At 45.0% G+C, this 16,863-nt stretch overlaps 2 protein-coding genes across 2 annotated transcripts in view; one reads left to right on the forward strand and one right to left on the reverse strand.

Annotated features, from left to right (window-relative positions):
* The window catches only part of LOC105712514 (uncharacterized), a 182,124-nt gene that overhangs the window by 115,901 nt on the left and 49,360 nt on the right, over window positions 1–16,863 (reverse strand). The window contains exon 6 of the mRNA XM_012445584.2: window positions 1,896–2,033. Within this exon, the coding sequence (XP_012301007.2) occupies window positions 1,896–1,913 (18 nt within the window). The 5' untranslated portion in view covers window positions 1,914–2,033. The remainder of the gene's footprint in view (window positions 1–1,895; window positions 2,034–16,863) is intronic.
* On the forward strand, window positions 1,389–13,597 carry LYZL6 (lysozyme like 6). The gene is made up of 5 exons (XM_012445586.3): window positions 1,389–3,905; window positions 9,180–9,406; window positions 10,345–10,503; window positions 11,410–11,488; window positions 13,259–13,597. Exons 2-5 carry the CDS (start codon window positions 9,268–9,270, stop codon window positions 13,326–13,328), a joined length of 447 nt encoding a protein of 148 aa, XP_012301009.1. The 5' UTR covers window positions 1,389–3,905; window positions 9,180–9,267; the 3' UTR covers window positions 13,329–13,597.

The raw sequence follows: 16,863 nt of genomic DNA on the forward strand, positions 1-16,863 counted from the left end.
GCAATTACAGGTTACTAGAATTACACTGGTTAATATATGTAAAGTACCTAGTATTAGGCCTGCCTCACAGCAGAGATTTAGTACCTATGAGTTCCCTTCCCAGAGAAACACTGCTTGTGTCCTGCAAGTTCTTGCTGGAAGAAGCAAGACAGAGTCAAGTGACACTTCTCGGCTCCCACAACTACAACACAAAAGAAGCTGGTGGAAAAGGAATCATGTCATGAGCAGAAGAATCAAGAAATCATTTGAATCAAGAAACAGTTATTTCCACCCTTAGCACACACTCAGAACTTCCCCCTGCATTCTGACTGAAAAAGGAGTGTTCTTGTACAGACCATATGCATGAGGTTTCTCATCCGAGCCACAGAGCACAGATGCCCGACCTGTGACTGCTTTCTCAATTCTCCTATGGATGATACATAACCGGCACCATTCTGGATGCATAGGAGGGAGGTTAACCCGTTACATCTACTGCTTATCTTAAGCCAGTTCAAAACACCTGTCCCAGAGGGCAGGGGCCACTTCTAATTTACCCTGCTCCCATCCAGGGCCCTTTGCACCTTAGTTGGGGGCTCACTAAACGTCTAATCATTAATTTCACACAAAGGCATGGGGGCGGGAGTTGAAGTCAGTGTCATGGGGCCCCCTGGCTCTGAGTGAGGGGGTCAGTGCAGGGATGTGTCACCTCTGAGATGGCAGTTTAAGCTGGGTCCTGGAGTTCTGGATTGAGTTGCTGAAAAGCAAGTGTTGTCTGACTTGATTTTAGGAAAATTAGTGAGCAGCGCCACCCAGTGGTTAAAAGCAACAATGACTAATCTCTGTGTGCTCACAGGGCTGGCTCGAGGTTGCTGAGATAAGCTCCTCGTGGTGCTCACACCTTCCACCTTCCCACCTCTCCTTGTTATCTCCCCTTTCAAAGAGAGGTGAGGCATTCAGTACACACTGAGAGCACAACAGATAAACATCCTGCTTTCAAAGAGCTTTCCTTCCCCCTAAAAGTGAGAAGAGAGACCATGCACAAACATACACATCATCAGATTCTATAATGAAGAATAGAGCAAAGTAAGAGTGATGGCAAGGAGTACACAAAACAGCTTGGTACTGTTTGATAGGACCTACCAAGGAGAACAATTTTCTTTGGGAGGCCGAGGTGGATGGATCACCTGAGGTCAAGAGTTCGAGACCAACCTAACCAACATGGTGAAACCCTGTCTCTACTAAAAATACAAAAATTAGCTGGACGCGGTGGTGGGAGTCTGTAATCCCAGCTACTTGGGAGGCTGAGGCAGGAGAATCACTTGAACCCGGGAGGCAGAGGTTGCAGTGAACCAAGATCGTGCCATTGCCCTCCACCCTGGGCAACAGAGCAAGACTGTCTCAAAAAAAAAAAAAAAAAAAAAAAAGCACAATTTTAATAAGAATCTGACTAAAGTTCATATTAAATTTGTTACCTAGTCTGTGCTTCCAGCATGGGGAACTGAGCGCCTCACACACCTAACAAATTGACCATTCTGCAAGTCAAAGCCATCGACTCAGGACAAAAATTTAAAATATAACTGAGAACATGGGTGACTACACAAAAGTAGACAGATGTCGGAATAAACACTGAAAACTGGAACCAGCAATAGGCATTCAGGGAGTCTATTTTTTTGTGGCCTTGGCCTAAGGAAATGGCAGTTGCTGTGGTGGATGCCATAGGGTTAACTAAAACTAACAGAAAGTTTGTGGGCAGGGCATAGTGGCTCATATCTGAAATCCCAGCACTTTGGAAGACCAAGGCAGGCGGATCACCTGAGGTCAGGGGTTTGTGACCAGCCTGGGCAAATGGTAAAACCCCATCTAAAGCTACAAAAATTAGCCAGGTGTGGTGTTTCTACTAAAAATACAGAAATTACCTGGGCATAGTGGTGCATGCCTATAATCCCAGCTACCAAGGAGGCTGAGGCACGAGAACCGTTTGAACCTGGGAGGCAGAGGTTGCAGTGAGCTGAGATCGCACCATTATACTCTAGTCTGGGTGACGGAGGGTAACTCTGTCTCAAAAAAAAGAAAAGAAAAGAAAGAAAGAAATTACCATTACCCGACTTTCCTCCACCTACAAGAGTTAGTCCTGTGTAGCAAATAGTTGTCGTTTGCATTTTTATCTAGAAATAACTTTTACATTTTCCAGAATTCTCAATGAAAATTCTTTGACTAGATTACATAAGAATTCATTTGAATGCCTACTATCCCTCCAGGATTTGTAAGTTAGTTAGTTAATCATATTTATGAATTTTTAGTCATATCTGTAAAATGAATTGGGGTTCAAATTAGATAATCTCTAAGATTTCTTCCAGCATTAAATTCTGCAATTCTGTAAGTTTGTATAGGGTCCCTGCCCATCTCTAGCATTAACTACCTCCTGTGCATTTTCGATTTTTAAATTATATAGACAAAATACAGACAGAAAACAATTTCACATGGTAATGTGATCTGAGCAGTGATTGACACCTATATGAACCTTGTTTTATAAGTGTTCACATACCATCTTCTTATATTCAGTCCACAACCAGAAGATCAATTCTAATCTGTGGCCTATTTTTAAATAGCCCATTAAGTTAAGAATGGCATTTACATTTTTGAAGGACTGTGATAGAAAAATAAAAGAAACAAAGAGAAATATGCAACAGAGACCATATGTGGCCTACAAAGCCTAAAATATATACTATCTGACCTTCCCTAAAAAAGATTTGAAAAGGTTGATGGTAACCCCTTGGCTTCAGAGTAGCCTGTCTTTGCAAGGGAATGTTGAAGAATTTAGTCCAACATTAATGCTACAGAAAAGGACCCAAGGCCCATAGTAAGTGGAATATAATACACAAGTTCTCCAGTCATTTCCCAACTCCGTTTTTAACATCTCACCCAACAGTTTCCCCTGAATCCAATTAAATGTGTGCGTCATGCTTTTATTCTAATGCTTTAGTTTTTCTTGTTTTCCTTGGACGTGTTTTTCTTCTACTTCTTATAACTTCTTGAGTTGAATGCTCAGTTCATTTATTTTGTTTTGTTTATTGGTAGAAGTTTCTCCCAGACTTCCTTGGTGACTAATGATGTTGGGATATTGTGGCCTTCACAGACAGGGGACAGGTTGTCAGGTCACCGTTTCACAGATGGTGGACTCGATGCTGACTATAACTGGCTCCTTTGGCTGCAAGTGACAGAAACCCAACTCAAACTTGCTCTGCAAGTAGGGACATTTATTGAATCTCAGAATTGAAGGAAGGGGAAGGGTGGGTTTGGGTCCCAGAAAGGGTGGACCCTGGGACTGGAATCCTGTCCAGACTCCACTCTCTCCCTCTTCACAGAGGCATAGCGCCTCGGATGGGGCTGCGTCCTGGCCCTGCACACACGGGCTTCCTGTGAGAAGCTGAGCACCTCCACTAGCTTCCATTAGAAATACAGCGGCTAGCACACAAGCATTCCTATGCTTATGGGGGGTGATGGGGACAGGGCCCTAGGACTGGCAGTCCCCACTAACACCCCATGAGGGAAGGAGTTCCCCCAAAGGTGGTGCTGTTCCCAGAAAGGAAGGGAACAGCCAGCGCTCTCCACCCTGTCCCACCCGGCCATTTTCCTCACAGACGTCACCTGTCATCCCAGACCCAGCTGCTATTTCTGCCTGACTCTTGGCCAATTTGCATAGGTTAAAGCCAGTGTATTTCCAAGAGATGGATGACATCACAGAACTGGGGTTCCAGAAGGCTGGGGTGGCCCAGCGCTCCTTCCTTCTTTAGAACATGAAAAGCTTGTTAGTTGGGTAGGTGGTGAGGAAGAGGAGGCTCCTACTGCAGACGGTCTTATTCTACCATCCTCCCAGAAATCCGCGGGCCAGCTGGAACCCAGGGTCAGAGAGGGATGGGAGAAGGGTAAGCTGTGGAAGGGGTAGGAACATACCTTCTGGAACCACTGTCCTCCTTGAGGGGACCCTGAAAGGGGGGTTAATGGGCAGGGATGGAGCTTCCTGCTTCCTGAAGCTCAGTGACATCTATCTGTGAGGGACCCTCTTGAGTCAGTGTGGGGTAGGTTGTTGTTTGTCTGAAATTTTAATCTAACAGTGCATCTTGTAAATTTTACCTGCTAAATCTGTCAGCTCTGGGGGTAGGAGGATGGGAGAAGCAAAAGAATGGCTCCAAGCTCAGGCTGGTGTGGAATGAGTCTTGGATAGAACAAGAGACTGAAGCAGCCTCGTTGTCTGGGGTAAATACCAAGGTTCGTGGTCTCATGTTAAGGAGATAGAGGTTGCAGACACACACACACACAGTGAGTTTGGAGCAGGCGTTTAATAGGCAAAAGGAAAGAACAGCTCTCTGTCATAGACAGGGACCCCGAGTGGGTTCCCAGGTGGTAGTAAAAAATGTCAGGGTTTTGCTGGGTGCAGTGGCTCATGCCTATAATCTCAGCACTTTGAGAGGCTGAGGCAGGCGTATCACAAGGACAGGAGTTTGAGACCAGCCTGGCCAGCATGGTGAAACCCCTTCTCTACTAAAAATACAAAAATTAGCCGAGCATGGCCGTGCATGCCTGTAATCCCAGCTACACTGGAGGCTGTGGTAGGAGAATCGCGAATCGCTTGACCTCAGGAGGCAGAGTTTGCAGTGAGCCGAGATCTTGTCACTGCACTCCAGTCTGGGCAACAGAGCGAGACTCCATCTCAAAAAAAAAAAAAAGTCAGGGTTTTATAAATGGGCTAGTGAGAGGGTAGTTCTTGAGGAAGGGATGTCTTATCCTCTTAGGCCCCGACGGTTCAGTTGGGACTAGGTGTGCTATCTGTACAGAGCAGAGTTTTTAATAGGCTCTCACCCCATTCCTGGACCACATAGGCCAACTTTTAGTCTGTGTCTCTTTGTCTTGTTTATCTGGGAGGGAGAGTTTCTGTGTCTGTTCACATACATCTTCTTGCAGCTGCAGGCACACCCCTCGAGTCTGCTTTTAGCTGCCCTATCTTAGTGTGCCTAAAGAAAAAGGAACGTGGGGCTGGACTCAGTGGTTCATGCCTGTAATCCCAGCACTTTGGGAGGCTGAGGCAGGCAGATCACCTGAGGCTGGGAGTTCGGGACCAGCCTGACCAATATGGTGAAACCCCATCTCTACTAAAAATGCAAAATTAGCTGGGCGCGGTGTTGGGCACCTGTAATCCCAGCTACTTGGGAGGCTGAGATAGGAGAATCGCTTGAACCGGGAGGTGGAAGTTACAGTGAGCCAAGTTCGCGCCATTGCACTCCAGCCTGGGCAACAGATTCAAAAAAAAAAAAAAGAAAGAAAGGAAAAGGAATGTGCTTATTAAGGCCCACTGTTTTACCAGGCCCATTGTGTAAGTGTAAAGTTTGGTTATTATGCAGGAGACTTCCCTCACATCCTTCTGTGCCTGAGCTGTCTTATCTATTTCACTGTCTGCTCTTTCAGGCTGCTTGTTTTTAGAAGAAAAGTGATTTCCTTGAACTGCATGAGGTTAAAAAGGGAGCTATCTTTGAGCTGGTTTTTGTTACAAGGAAAGTTTTCTGCTGGGGACTCACTTTACCCTAACTGTCTACCTAAGTAATTTCTCTCGGCCTCCTATATCAAGACCAGAGAAGACACAAGCCCACCAGGGTAGGTATCTTGTCCAAGCAGAAGCTGCCGGACACTTGAAGGTGGTGGATGGAAGAATTCGGGCCTCTGCCCCGTCAGCAACATACGCCTAGTTTAAGGGGAAAAACACACCTTTCCTCAGTGACAGAAACAGTCCCAGATTTTCAGATTTATTGAAAGGGTTTTTTTTTTTTTTGAGACCGAGTCTCATTCTGTCACCTGGATTGCAGTGGTGCAGTCTCAGCTCACTGCAACCTCCACCTCCCAGGTTCAAGCTATTTTTCTCCTACCTCAGCCTCCTAAGTAGCTAGGATTACAAGCACCCACCACCACACCAGGCCAATTTTTTGTCTTTTTTTGGGGGGGGTGGGGGAACAGGGTCTCACTCTGTCGCCCAGGCTGGAGTGCAGTGGCACAATTTTGGCTCACTGCAACCTCCGCCTCCCAGGTTCAGGCAATTCTCGTGCCTCAGTCTCCTGAGTAGCTGGGATTACAGGCACCCACCACCATGCCCAGCTAATTTTTGTATTTTTAGTAGAGATGAAGTTTTGCCATGTTGGCCAGGCTGACCTCAAACTCCTGACCTCAAGTGATCTGCCCACTTTAGCCTCCCAAAGTGCTGGGATTACAGGTGTGAGCCACCACACCCAGCAATTTTTTGTATTTTTAGTAGAGACGGTGTTTCACCATGTTGGCCAGGCTGGTCTCGAACTCCTGACCTCGTGATTTGCCCACCTCGGCCTCCCAAAGTGCTGGATTACAGGCATGAGCCACCATGCCTGGCCAGTCTTTCAGTTTTCATGGTATTGGTCATTTTAAAGAATGCAGGCCAGTTATCTTACAGATTTTCAGTGAGTTTGACTTTGATATTTCCTCAGGATTAGACACAGGCTCTGCATCCTTGGACAGAATACTACATAAGCGATGTGTCCTCCTTGGGAATCACATCTGGAGGCACAGAATGTCCCTCTGTCCCTCACTGGAGATGTTAATTTGATTGCAAGGTCAAAATGCTGTCTGGTTATTCACTGTATACTGTTTTGTTTTTTCTTTCTGTGCAATAACAAGCAATCTGTGGGGAGACCCTATAAGATCATGGACATATCCAGTTCTTCAGCAGGCTTCCCACCTCCTCAGATTAACCACGCAATAGTGATTCTTTCTCACACTAATCTATGATGGTTGCAAAATGGTGATTAATTTTCAACTCCATTACTTCCTCCACATTTATCAGTTAGCCTTTTATTGTCAGGAAGAGGTCTCTGCTTCAGCTCCACACTATGCATCTTTTTGTCAATGTATTGTTATTATGGGCTCATGGATTCCTATTGCATTTAATGTATAATCTGTTACTGTCATTTATTTTGATGGTCTAATTGTCCCAGATTACCTTGGAAACCATCATGCAATGGCTTCTTAGACATGACACCAAAGTACACGCAACAAAAGGAAAAATAAATTGCACATCATCAAAATTTAAAACTTTGGGGCTTCAAAGAATACCATCAAGAAAGTGAAAGGCAACCCACAGAATGGGAAAAAATATCTGCCATATATCTGATGCTGGTCTAGCATCCAGAATAGATAAAGAACTCTTCTCACTCAGTAATAGTAAGATAACTCAATTTGAAATTTGGCAAAGGTTCTGAATAGACATTTTCCCAAAGATATACAATGACCAATAAGCACATAAAAAGATGATCAACATCTGTAGCCATCTGGAAAACACAAATCAAAACCACAGGGAGATACCAGTTCATACCCATTACAATACCTTTTGTCAAGAAGACAGATAATAACAAGCGTTGGTGAGGATATAGAGAAACTGGAACCTTCATACACTGCTGATGGGAATGCAAAACGGTGCAGCCACTTTAGAAATCTTGTAGGCAAAAAAAAAAAAAGAAAAGAAAAGAAATCTTGTAGGCCTCAAAAGCTTCAGCCTAGGTTACCCTATGACCCAGCAATTCTTCCCCAAAGAAATAAAAACATATATCCACACAAAAACTAGTATGCGAATGTTCGGAGCAGCATTATTCATGATAGCCAAAAATAGAAACAACCCAAATGTCCATCAACTGATGAATGGATAAAGTATGGTCTATTCACACAATGGAAAATTATTCAACCATAGAAAGGAATGAAGTATCATTATGTGCTCCAACCTGAATGAACCTTGAAAACATTATGCTAAGTGAAAGAATCCAGATACAAAATGCCATATTTTATGTAACTCCATGTATATGAAATGTCCAGAAAAGGCAAATCCATAGAGACAGAAAATAGATTAGTGGTTGCCAGGGGTTGGGCGGGGGGGGGTTGGGCAGTGATTACTAAATGGGTACAGGGTTTTGTTTTGGATTGATGAAAATATTCTAAAATCGAGTGAGCTAGTAGTTGCTCAACTCTGCAAATATACTGAAAACCATTGAATTGTACACTTTAACTGAATTAATTATATGATACACGAATGATATATCAATAAAGCTTTTACCAAAAAATATTGTTCCAGATCTGGTCATTTGGTGCCCCTTTGAGCTAGCTCTTGGGTCCATTTGACATGCCTCAATCTATATTTTGAGCAACACTTTTTACACTTCATCTTAGCCAAAAGGCCGAGGAGCGATTGAGCACTTTTTAAATTTCTGGTACAACAAGATAATTCAGACATCTCTTTCCTGCTCCAGCCTGGGAATCAGCCATATTTCCTAGAGTCCCAATTACCTTTTGTGTGGAATGTGAACCAAGATCTGGGCATTATTTCATTTAATCATCACAACAACCCCATTAGGTAGGAATTAGCCTATCTTCATTTTACAAATGAGGCCCAGAAAGGTTGAATATGTTGCCCAAGGTCATATAGCAGCCCAGGATTTGAAAGCCCTTGCTGGGGCCCTTGCTGTTCAACACACAAACACGCACACACACAATGTGAAAGTGAAGGTATGTCTACAGCCAGCCCACCAAGAATTGTACCAGGCAGGGTATGCCCTTGGGAAAAATCATGTGTCATGTGTCTGGGAGAGTGGGGTTGTGGGGAGATTAACACCCAGTATCCTGGCTCTCCTTCTAAAAGTACATGCTCAGATACACACACACACAAATGCTGGTGAAGATGGTCTTCAGTAATCTCTTTTGCCAGCCTCACTCCCCATCCTTATACTCAAATACTACCTATAGCTGGGCGCCCGTATAAGAGGACCTACAGATGAAATAAGATTGGCCAGGTGTGGTGGTTCATGCCTGTAATCCCAGCAATTTGGGAGGCTGAGATGGGAAAACCACTTGAGGCCAGGAGTTCAAGACCAGCCTGGTCAACATAGTGAGACTCCCCATCTCTAAAAAATAAAAAACAAAAAAAAATGAACAACAACAAAGAAAGATTGGCCTTGGTTTCTAAATGTTGAAGCTCAGAAGTGGGTATATGGAGGTTCATGATACTATTCTCTCTCCTTTTGTAAATGTTTAATTTTCCATGATTAAAAAAAATCTATAAAATAACAAACAAGAGAAAAGAGATTGGAAACGCCAGGTTGGAGCAATGAGTAAGGAAATCTGGCTGCCGTCTCCAGATTCCCCAGGCTCTCAGAGAAGATCAGCAGAAAGTCTGCAAGACCCTAAGAACCATCAGCCTTCAGCTGCATCTCCTCCCCTCCGAGGATGACAAAGGTGCTACTCATCTACTTGGTCAGCAGCTTCCTTGCCCTAAATCAGGCCAGCCTCATCAGTCGCTGTGACTTGGCCCAGGTGCTACAGCAGGAGGACCTGGATGGGTTTGAGGGCTACTCCCTGAGTCACTGTGAGTGCCATCAGCCCCTCCCCTGCCATTTCTCCTCCTCTCCTAGTCACGTCCTACATGGCCAGCTTCTTTCTTTCCTGTTCATCTTTCAAAGCTGAGTTCAAAAAGCAGCTCCCTTCAAGAAGCCTTTCCCAACACATCATAATCATTCAACAGTTATTATCTGAGCACTTACTATGTACCAAAAACTGTTTTAGATGCAGGGGATGTAGAGATAAACAAATTCTCTTCCCTCATAGTGTTCACATCCTGGGGGAATAGAGCAGCAACAAACAAACACACTCATAAAGAAAGTACTGCCTGGTGGTGATCAATGCTATGAAAAAGAATAAAGCAGGGGGAGCGATGGCGACACTGCTTAGATGAGGAAGTCAAGGAAGGCCTCTCTGAGGAAGTGACATTGGACAGCACCAAATGAAATGAAGGACCTGGTCACTCAAATGTCTGTGGGAAAAACATTCCAGGCAGAGGGTACAACCAGTGCGAAGCCTTTATTCTCCGGCATGGAAGGGATAGCTCCCTTTTGCCCAGGATTTGTGTGCACCTGTCTTGCAACACTTTTGACCTTTTATCTTGCTTTGTGGGTTTTTTAGGTACATATTTTTATTCTTGTAATATAGGCCCCTTGAAGGTAGCATCTGTGTTTGACCCAACTGAAATGTCCCTCATTAGGCTTTGCACAGTTCCTGGAACACAGTAGGTGCTCAGTAAGTGCAAGAAGCATGAATAGATAGACAGATGAGTGGTTGTACTGATAAGTGGGTGGATGGACCAAAGGATGAGAGGGGAAGTCAATGGAGGTTTCCAGATCTCTAGACCTATGTTGCCTCCCAGGCCTTGTTCCTTTTGTCTGATTCCTTGCCTCCCTTTCTCCTCCATCTCCCTTCTCACTCAGCTTGGTCTCCTCTAAATCCTGACCATCTTCTCCCTACTCTAAGGGCTGTGCCTGGCTTTTGTGGAAAGCAATTTCAACATATCAAAGATAAATGAAAATGCAGATGGCAGCTTTGACTATGGCCTCTTCCAGATCAACAGCCACTACTGGTGCAATGATCATAAGAGTCACTCAGAAAACCTTTGCCACGTGGAGTGTCAAGGTACTTCTGGCCAGGGCCCCAGGGTGGGAGAGGTGAGAGAGGAGACCAGGCTCTGCTCACAGAACTTCTCTTCCCACCCACAGCCTGGGAATGGCCCCAGAGATATGGTTCAAAAAAATCAGGGAATCCTTTACTAAGCAGAGGGTTGGACTAGTCTCCCTAATGCCCATCCAGTTAGATTCTATAGAGTCCTTGAGGAGGATCCAGTAAGGCTCTGTACACAGCTGGTAGGAGTAGAACAGCTGCAGCAGCCAGTTTATTGAGAACATATTATACACGCTTAGCTCATTTCATCCAACTTTCATGCAGTAGAAACCATTTATGATCCCCATTGTACGAAACAGCAAACTAAGTCTCAAAAAGAGAACCAGCACTGAATGCCAGACTGGCAGCCTCACAGGCTCTTAACCATTCCAGAGCACCATCTTCAGCTAATGGTCTGACCAAAGGCCATGTGCAAACTCCCTACCTCAGAGCTGATCCAGGAGGCTTGACAGGGCCCATGATTCTGCCCCTCAACTCCACCTTCGCACACTGACTGATGTCCCTGGCTCCTCACCTGAAGACCCCCGCTCACTAGGCAGGACATACTCTATGGTGTTTTGGCATTTCCTCTCCCTAGAAGCCTCCCACAAACTTTGGGTGAACCACCATCTACTCTGGTTAGGAAGAATAGCAGTGAACAGGCCCAAATCTCAGGCCTCTTGCTCCTTCTGCCCACACCCCCTTTCCCCTCCAACCTCTAGCAGCCATTGTAGGGATGTCTAAATGGGCCCCTGGGAGAGAGGCTTTGCCTCAACTGGAAGCCCCTGGTTGGCATAGGCCTGTGCAGGGAGGGACAGTGTCTGGCTCCATCTTTGAGACTGTCTTCTGTACCCTAACAGGTTTTCTCTTCCTCCCTTTCAGATCTGCTGAATCCCAACCTTCTCGCAGGCATCCACTGTGCAAAAAGGATTGTGTCTGGAGCAGGAGGGATGAACAACTGGTGAGGAGGCCACGGTGGGACTCAGTTAACAGGCAGAGCCCCACAAAGGAGGGCGTGACAGAGAAAAGGGCAGCAGGCAAGGACTTACAGGAATGCCCTTGCAGTGTCTAGAAAGATGAAGAATAGAGGACGGGCTTGGAACTCTGAGTTAGAAGATGTGGGATCTGGTTCTTCTCTGATACTCTATTAAACAAAACTCTTCTGGTTGCAGTAACAGAAAACAACTTGAGCTAGCTGTGGGAAATTAGAAGGTCTGAGGACCAAGTGTCTCACTGAGTCCACTCAAGGGCTGCAGCTGGGCCTCAGGAAGAGCATGGAACCAGGGCTGGAAACTGTCAGCAAGCTTTTTGTGGCAGGTTTCAGCTTCTCTTGGTGCATTTGCTTCACTACTCTCTCAGCAGACTAACTTTCTCTGCTCCACCATCTAAAGGGTGCTGCAAAGGTAATGGGCTAAAGTCCTCAGCAACCACAGACTGGCTAGGCTCAGTCTCAGTCCAAGTTTCTGGAATAGAGAATCTGATTGGCTCCACTTGGACCACATGTTCCCCTTGGTCCAATCAACTGTAGGGATGGGAGGAGTTAAGCAATACAATTATGGCTGCCTCAGGGGCCCTGTGACCATAACTGACAACATTTTTTATTTAAAATGCTGTGGCATGGTGCTGTGGCTTACACCTGTAATCCCAGCACTTTGGGAGGCTGAGGCAGGCGGATCACAAGGTCAGGAGTTCAAGACAAGCCTGGCCAATGTGGTGAAACCCTGTCTCTACTAATAATACAAAAAGTAGCTGGGAGTGATGGCAGGCGCCGGTAGTCCCAGCTACTTGGGAGGCTGGGGCAGGAGAATTGCTTGAACCCGGGAGGCGGAGGTTGCAGTGAGCTGAGATTGCTTTCCAGCCCGGGCAACAGTGCAAGACTCCATTTCAAAAAAAAAAAAAGTGGCGCTCATCAGCTGGGTAGACACCCACAAAGCTGTAAGCTCACCAACGATGGACATTCAGATAGTCACCTTTTTTGAGCTTCAAACTAGATATATAAGTAACACAAACGGCTGCCCCTACAGGCGACTGTGAGGCAGTCCCTAGTAGGAGTCAAATCCCTTGCATACTAAAAACACCGCAGAAAAGAATGGGCAATGATGATTATGCTAATCCTTTCTGGAGGGAGAATCAATGGTTGCATCTGGGACTTTTTTTTTTTAACAAGTAACTCTGAGTCCTGTAAAACAGTGCTCACCCTTCAAGAAGAGATGAGGATTTAAAAATGTGGAGACAGCCAGGCGTGGTGGCCCACACCTGTATTCCCAGCACTTTGGGAGGCTGAGGGCGGCAGATCTCGAGGTCAAAAGATAGAGACCATCCTGGCCAACAGAGTGAAACTCCGTCTCTACTAAAAATACAAAAATTAGCTGGGCGTTGTGGTGCACGCCTGTAGTCCCAGCTACTCGGGAGGCTGAGGCAGGAGAATCGCTTGAACCCAGGAGACGGAGGTTGCAGTGAGCTGGGATCCCGCCATTGCACTCCAGCCTGGTGATAGAGTGAGATTCCATCTCAAAGAAAAAGTGGAAATGTTGATCCAGGGAAGCAGGCAAACACCAGAGATGAGAGTTTTACAGGATTCATCAGAGGGGCCAGTGGAGGACAGACCAGAGAGCTAGCAATGAAGGGGATTCTGGGCATTGCTCTACATGAGAGACTTACCAAGAACTGGGTCATGTGGGTGGAGGAGTTACTGAGTGTGAGGCAAGAACCATGTCTTTTTTCTCCACAGGGCAAAATGGAAGTTGCACTGTTCAGGCCGGCCACTCTCCTACTGGATGACAGGATGCCACCTGGGATGAAACAGTGTGAGGGTGCACCATGGAGTCATTCCAAGACTCCTGTCCTCACTCAGGGATTCTTCATTTCTTCTTCCTATTGCCTCAACTTCATGTTATTTTCTTCCCTTTCCATTTATAAGTAAAACTGACCAGAGCCCCAGGAATAAATGGTTTTCTTGGCTTCCTCATCTGGACCCAGTCCCCTGGTTCCTGTCTGTCATTTGCAAACTAAGAACCACAATAAAGAAATTTCTATATTTTTTGAAATATTAAAGCACTCACTCTGCAAAGAATGTGCCGGTTTTTCATTATTATACGAATATTTGAGTACGTAAGACTGTGGGAGTGTACTAGGTACTAGAAAGAAGATAAAACACAACTATTGTTCTTTAGGTGTTCATAATCTAGGTGGAGAAGCAGTGACATCCACAAACATTACAATAGATAATCAAATTTATAATAAAATCCATAATTATTGCTTTGAAACAATATCCAAATCCAAGTAATTTCTCCAAAGGACAATTATTTTTGAAGTAAAAGACAAAGCTCAGAAGTAGGCAATGGGTGGGGCTAAGAGTCTGGTATTGAGGTGGAGAAAGTAGCAATGGGATGGAGAAATAGTGGCAAATGACAACTTTGTGGTGCTTTGGGAGAATAGGATCTAGACGATTAAAAAAGGCTTCTCTGGACAGGATCTGGTTTGCCTGGAGGGTGCTGATGTGGAGTTGAACATGCTTAAAGAAAAGGCAAAGGCAGAAAAGGGACAGTTGAAGGAATGTCCTGCACATAGCCACCATGAATAGTGTCTGAACAAACTGGGGTTTTATCTTGGACCACTCATTTTTCTACCTCTGAGCGTTAACTGTTTCTATTATGAGAGGAGAGATTTGACTATTCAGTGGTTCCCAGGCTTTTGTATTTCGCAGGTCAGAAAATATAAAAAAATAATTAAACCTGAGATTTCTGATTTTTATTTTTTGAAACAGAGTCTCACTGCATAGCCCAGGCTGGAATGCAATGGCATGATCTTGGCTCACTACAACCTCCAACTCCTGGGCTCAAGCAATTCTCCTGCCTCAGCCTCCCAAGTAGCTGGGACTACAAGCGTGTACTACCATATCTGGCTAATATTTTGTATTTTTAGTAGAGATGAAGTTTCACCATGTTGGCCAGGCTGGTCTCGAACTCCTGACCTCAAGCGATCCACCCGCCTCAGCCTCCCAAAGCGCTGGGATTACAAGTGTGAGCCACCAGGCCCAGGCAAGATTTCTAACTTTTAATTTTAATGTCCATGTAAGAGCATTGAAGCAACAATCCTCTATGTATCAGCATCTTTTCATAAAACAATTTTTAGTATCAACATTATAGGGAGATCATACTTGTAGAAGAATGGAGTAGAATCTATTTTATTTTATGAAATTATAAAAAACCTGATTACATTTTCCATATTGTCCTCATTTTGTAGAATAGGGGTGAAAACTTTATCACAGTATGTGTCTGAGGATCATTATTCAGAAGCCACAAGAGACTTGTCCTGCAGGGTCTCTTCTGGCTCTGACACTCTAGGATTAAAATAAACAGCAGTAGGATCTGAAACTTCCTTTATAAAAATTACGACAAATCTGACCTAACTGACTCCATCTTGCTTCTAACCTCCAAGCTGCGCTTGCTCATTCCTGGGCACAGGCCAACCTAACTATGGGAGGAATTTTTACTGTTTAACTTTGAAACAAAGATAATAGTCCCTTCCTGAAATAAACCACCTCCTTGCTTGGGAATCAGATCTCCTTTGTAAAACTAACGAATTAATCACAAGATTAGAAATTATGGCTCAGGAATTATGTAGCTAGAGGCCACAAGATTCCTAACCTCCCCAGTTGCTCCTATGCTAACATTGCTATAGTCTCAGCAATGCACCAAGATATAACAGTCTCCAGTTGTCTGAGATAACTCACGGAGTTCTTTGTCCTACCTCCAAGATGATTAAGGAGCGTGGACACAAAGGTGAGGTTAGAGCGAAAGTTTCACAAGTGAAAGAAGAAAGCTCTCTGCCAGCAGAGAGTAGGGGCCAGAACGGGTGCCCCCTATGAGGCTGGGTCCAGGGTTTTTACAGACTGGAAAAGGGGAGCAATGGCTTAGTCCACCAGCTGTCTTGGAGAACTCAACTTGGCCAGGAGCCTTGGCCCAAGACCAGTCAGGAGCTGAAATGATAATTCTTAGATGCTGTTTAGCTTGGCCCAGGACCTATCAGCAGAGGCTGAAATGATGATTCTAGAGGCTGGACTTACAGCCCAAAAAGGAGAGTGCCACCAGAACCCACCAGAGTCCACTGTGCCCATGTCCACAAAAAGAGAAGCAACTTTGTCCTGGGAGCCTGCTAACTATACAAAGGACAAAGGGGCCTTATTCCTTTATCTGAGTAAGCTGGAGGTTTGCGCAAGTTTTTATCCAAATGGGCCAGAGGTTTTTCCATCTGTGCAGCTGTGGGCATGTCTCCAGGCACAACACCCTATGCTAGTTCCCTTATTGGTGCCTGTAGCTTGAATTTTTTTCCCAGGCTGCTTTTCGTGTTATGTGTGGATGAGACACTGACCCTGTGGGCAGGGATCTCTCTGGGGACCCATCCCTTGATTTGTGTCCATGCTCCTTAAGGCAAGCTAACTAACTTCTTACAACATTACTATTTGTAAAACCTAATACTGGTGTTCTAGGTATTTTTCAGACCCTTTATTCTGATGGACCAGTTGGCACCACTCAGATTGGCAAACTGGCTCCTCTGGTCTTGTGGGCCCCAACCAGGAATTCACTCAGCACAAGAACACAAGCTCTGACTCACTATGATTTCATCTTTGACCCAACCAATCAGCATTTCCTATTCCCTAACCCCTTGACTGCCTGCCAAATTATCCTTAAAAAAACACCAGCTTCCAACTTTTCAGGGAGGCTAAGTTGAGTAATTATAAAACTCCAATCTTCTATTTAGCTGGTTCAATGCTTATGAAACTCTATTTCAATAACACTGTCTCAGTAAATCAGCTTTTCTGGGCAGTGGGTACGATGAACCCACCAGGTGATTACACTGCTCCACCACATAGCTGATTACGACACCTCCTCCTTCTCAGACACCATCAGATCCAATGTTGGTGCCCTATTTGGACCTATTCTTTGATTTTTTTTTTTCATTCATCTCTCCTCCTCACTCATACCTCCAAACTCGCACATCATCTAACCCCTACAAGTACACATACACGATTCACTAGAATCACGTAGGACAAAGAGGTAATTCTTTTTAGGGATTTCATGCTAGACTGTTAATGGCTTAGTGAGTTATACTTTTTTTTTTAGACAGAGTTTCACTCTTGTTACCCAAGCTGAAGTGCAATGGCGCGATATCAGCTCACCGCAACCTCCGCCTCCCGGGTTCAAGCAATTCTCCTGCCTCAGCCCCCCAAGTAGCTGGGATTACAGGCGTGAGCCACCACGCCAGGCTAATTTTTGTATTTTTAGTAGAGACAGGGTTTCTTCATATTGGTCAGGCTGGTCTTGAACTCCCAAC

The sequence above is a fragment of the Aotus nancymaae genome, unplaced genomic scaffold, assembly GCF_030222135.1.
Source record: "Aotus nancymaae isolate 86718 unplaced genomic scaffold, 86718_ANA_hifiasm-v0.15.2.pri h1tg000018l, whole genome shotgun sequence".
Classification (NCBI taxonomy): Eukaryota; Metazoa; Chordata; class Mammalia; order Primates; family Aotidae; genus Aotus; species Aotus nancymaae.

Bases quoted from the DNA above. Each gene is read 5' to 3' on its own strand.
- LYZL6 (XM_012445586.3), top strand. From the start codon at position 9,268: ATGACAAAGGTGCTACTCATCTACTTGGTCAGCAGCTTCCTTGCCCTA. The intron at 10,504-11,409 runs GTACTTCTGGCC...CCTCCCTTTCAG, and splicing joins TTGCCACGTGGAGTGTCAAG to ATCTGCTGAATCCCAACCTT. The intron at 11,489-13,258 runs GTGAGGAGGCCA...TTTTCTCCACAG, and splicing joins GCAGGAGGGATGAACAACTG to GGCAAAATGGAAGTTGCACT.